At 46.6% G+C, this 2,406-nt stretch overlaps 1 protein-coding gene across 1 annotated transcript; it reads left to right on the top strand.

Moving 5' to 3' along the window:
- Window positions 1-877: 877 nt before the first annotated feature.
- LOC132177995 (uncharacterized) lies at window positions 878-1,504 on the top strand. Its single transcript, XM_059590466.1, has one exon. The coding sequence runs from the start codon at window positions 878-880 to the stop codon at window positions 1,502-1,504; it is 627 nt and encodes a 208-aa protein (XP_059446449.1).
- The last annotated feature ends 902 nt before the right edge of the window (window positions 1,505-2,406 follow it).

Raw genomic sequence — 2,406 nt, 5'->3', positions numbered from 1 at the left:
CGATGGTGGGTACCCCTGCTCAGGCTAAGTCGACAATGGGTTCTGCCTCGAGCCCTCGGGGTAAATCGCAGATGGACTTACTTTCTGACGGCTCTCCTTCTCCAATTCTCGGACACGATGATCAAGGTGTTTCAAAGGGTGGGTCGAGTGGCTCTGGTCAGGGGATTTTGGGGGAGAAGGCTGTAAGGTGGAAGCCGTCGGAGCGCTTTGGGGGTGTTGCTGGAACAGCCTCAGGTGTGGAACTATCGGGGTACGGCTTGGTGGAACAACTTTCGGGTGGTTCTATGATGGGTATTCTGGGCACGGCGCCGGGGGTAAATTTGGGCGGAGATTCCCCTGCAGTAGTGGTATCCTCGACCCAGGTGTCCTGTGTTCCAAATTCATTGAATGAGGATTTGATGGAGGGTCAGGAGAAGGTTTTCACTATTCAGGTTTGTAAAGAGGTTGGTTTATCGTGTGATGGAGATGAAAGGAAGCTCGAAGCCACCATTGGGATGCTTATGGCTGACCAAAAGGACAATGAAATGGAAGGGGAGGAGGCTACATCTGCAGTCAAAAAAGGTGAGAGAGAGCTAACAAATTTGCAGTCTTCAGTTAATTTTTTGGATTATGCTGGGAAGGAGAGGAATAAGGGGAGGGTCAATCGAGTTAACTCATGAAGATGAAGATTATTTCATGGAATGTGAGAGGCCTGAATGAGATGGTGAAGAGGTTGAGGGTTAGAAATCTGCTTAGAAGCTAGAAGGCAGATTTAATTTGTTTTCAAGAGACCAAATTGGATTGTATTTCAATCAGCTTAGTGAGGAGTGTTTGGGGCTGCCCGTATGTGGAGTGGTGCTATGTTCCTTCTCGAGGGGCGTCGGGTGGCATTTTGCTAATGTGGGATAAGAGGGTAGTAGAGAAGATTGATGCTGTTTTGGGCAGTTATGTGGCGGCTTGTTCTTTCAAAAATGTGGCGAATGGTCTTGTTTGGGCGTTCGCGGGGGTGTATGGGCCTAATAGAGTCAATTCTAGACGTCTTCTTTGGGAGGAGCTGGCAGGGGTTATGAGTTGTTGGGATATGCCGTGGTGTATTGGTGGGGACTTCAATGTTACTCTTTATCCAAGCGAAAGATCGAGGGGAGTTTATTCTCGAGCTACCATGAGGGATTTTGGTGAATTCATTTCGGAGCAGGGCCTCATGGACCTTCCCTTAGTTGGGGAGATCTCCACTTGGTCCAATAGTCGCTCTTGGTCTAGGCTTGACCGGTTTCTAGTTTCTACGGATTGGGAGGTTGTTCATCCGGATCTGAGGCAAAAAAGGATGCTTCGGGTTTGCTCCGACCATGCTCCTATTATGCTGGAGTGCAATCCGTTTTCGGGAGGTAAAAGACCCTTCAAATTCGAGAATATGTGGCTAAAAGCGGAGGGTTTTGTGGATAAAGTTCGTAGTTGGTGGGCCTCGTATGATTTTCATGGCACCCCAAGTTACATCCTTTCTAAGAAGCTGCAAGCTCTCAAATAGGACATTAAGAGATGGAATGACCAAGATTTTGGCAATGTGGGGGTGAGTGTTAAGGCCCGCATGGATGATCTTAAAGCTCTTGATAGGGCGGAAGAAAAGAGAGGCTTATCTATCGAGGAGATCGAGAGGAAAAGGGCGCTTGCCAGAGAGCTAGAATCCTCCCTCCTTCAAGAAGAAATTAGTTGGAGGCAAAAATCTAGGATCCGTTGGTTGAAAGAGGGGGACAAGTGCACGAGATTCTTCCATCGGATTGCTAATGCCAATCGCAGGCAGAATTACATTGAGTCATTGAATATCAATGGCTCTACGGATCAAGAGGCTATTAGTAATCATATCACCCACTTTTATGAGTCGCTTTTCACGGAGTCTCTCAGTTGGAGACCGAGGTTGGATAACCTTCACTTCGACAGATTGGATGTTGATGAGTCCTCTAGTTTGGAAGTTCCTTTTGAGGAAAGGGAGGTATGGAAGGTGGTTAAAAAAATGGATAGGGACAAGGCGCCAGGCCCGAATGGTTTTTTTATGGCTTTCTTTCAGGATTGTTGGAATGTGATCAAAAGGGACATTATGGTTGTTTTTGCGGAGTTCCATGGTAGAGGTAAATTTGAAAAAAGCCTTAATGCTACTTTTTTGGCTCTTATTCCGAAGGCTTAGGGGGCTTCTGATCTAAAGAATTTCCGTCCAATTAGCCTTGTGGGGGGATCTACAAGATTATAGCTAAGGTGTTAGCCAATAGAATGAGGAGAGTTATGGATAGGGTCATATCCAATTCTCAGAATGCTTTCGTCAAGGGCAGACATATTTTGGATTCAGTTCTTATAGCCAATGAATGTCTTGATAGCCGTATCAGAGAAGGGGATCCCGGCCTCTTGTGCAAGTTGGATATGGAAAAGGCTTATGAC

This window comes from Corylus avellana, chromosome ca4 (genome assembly GCF_901000735.1).
Source record: "Corylus avellana chromosome ca4, CavTom2PMs-1.0".
Classification (NCBI taxonomy): Eukaryota; Viridiplantae; Streptophyta; class Magnoliopsida; order Fagales; family Betulaceae; genus Corylus; species Corylus avellana.
This window is presented reverse-complemented; position numbering and strand designations above follow the sequence as displayed.

Coding starts and splice junctions, on each gene's coding strand:
- LOC132177995 (XM_059590466.1), top strand. CDS start 878: ATGTGGGATAAGAGGGTAGTAGAGAAGATTGATGCTGTTTTGGGCAGT.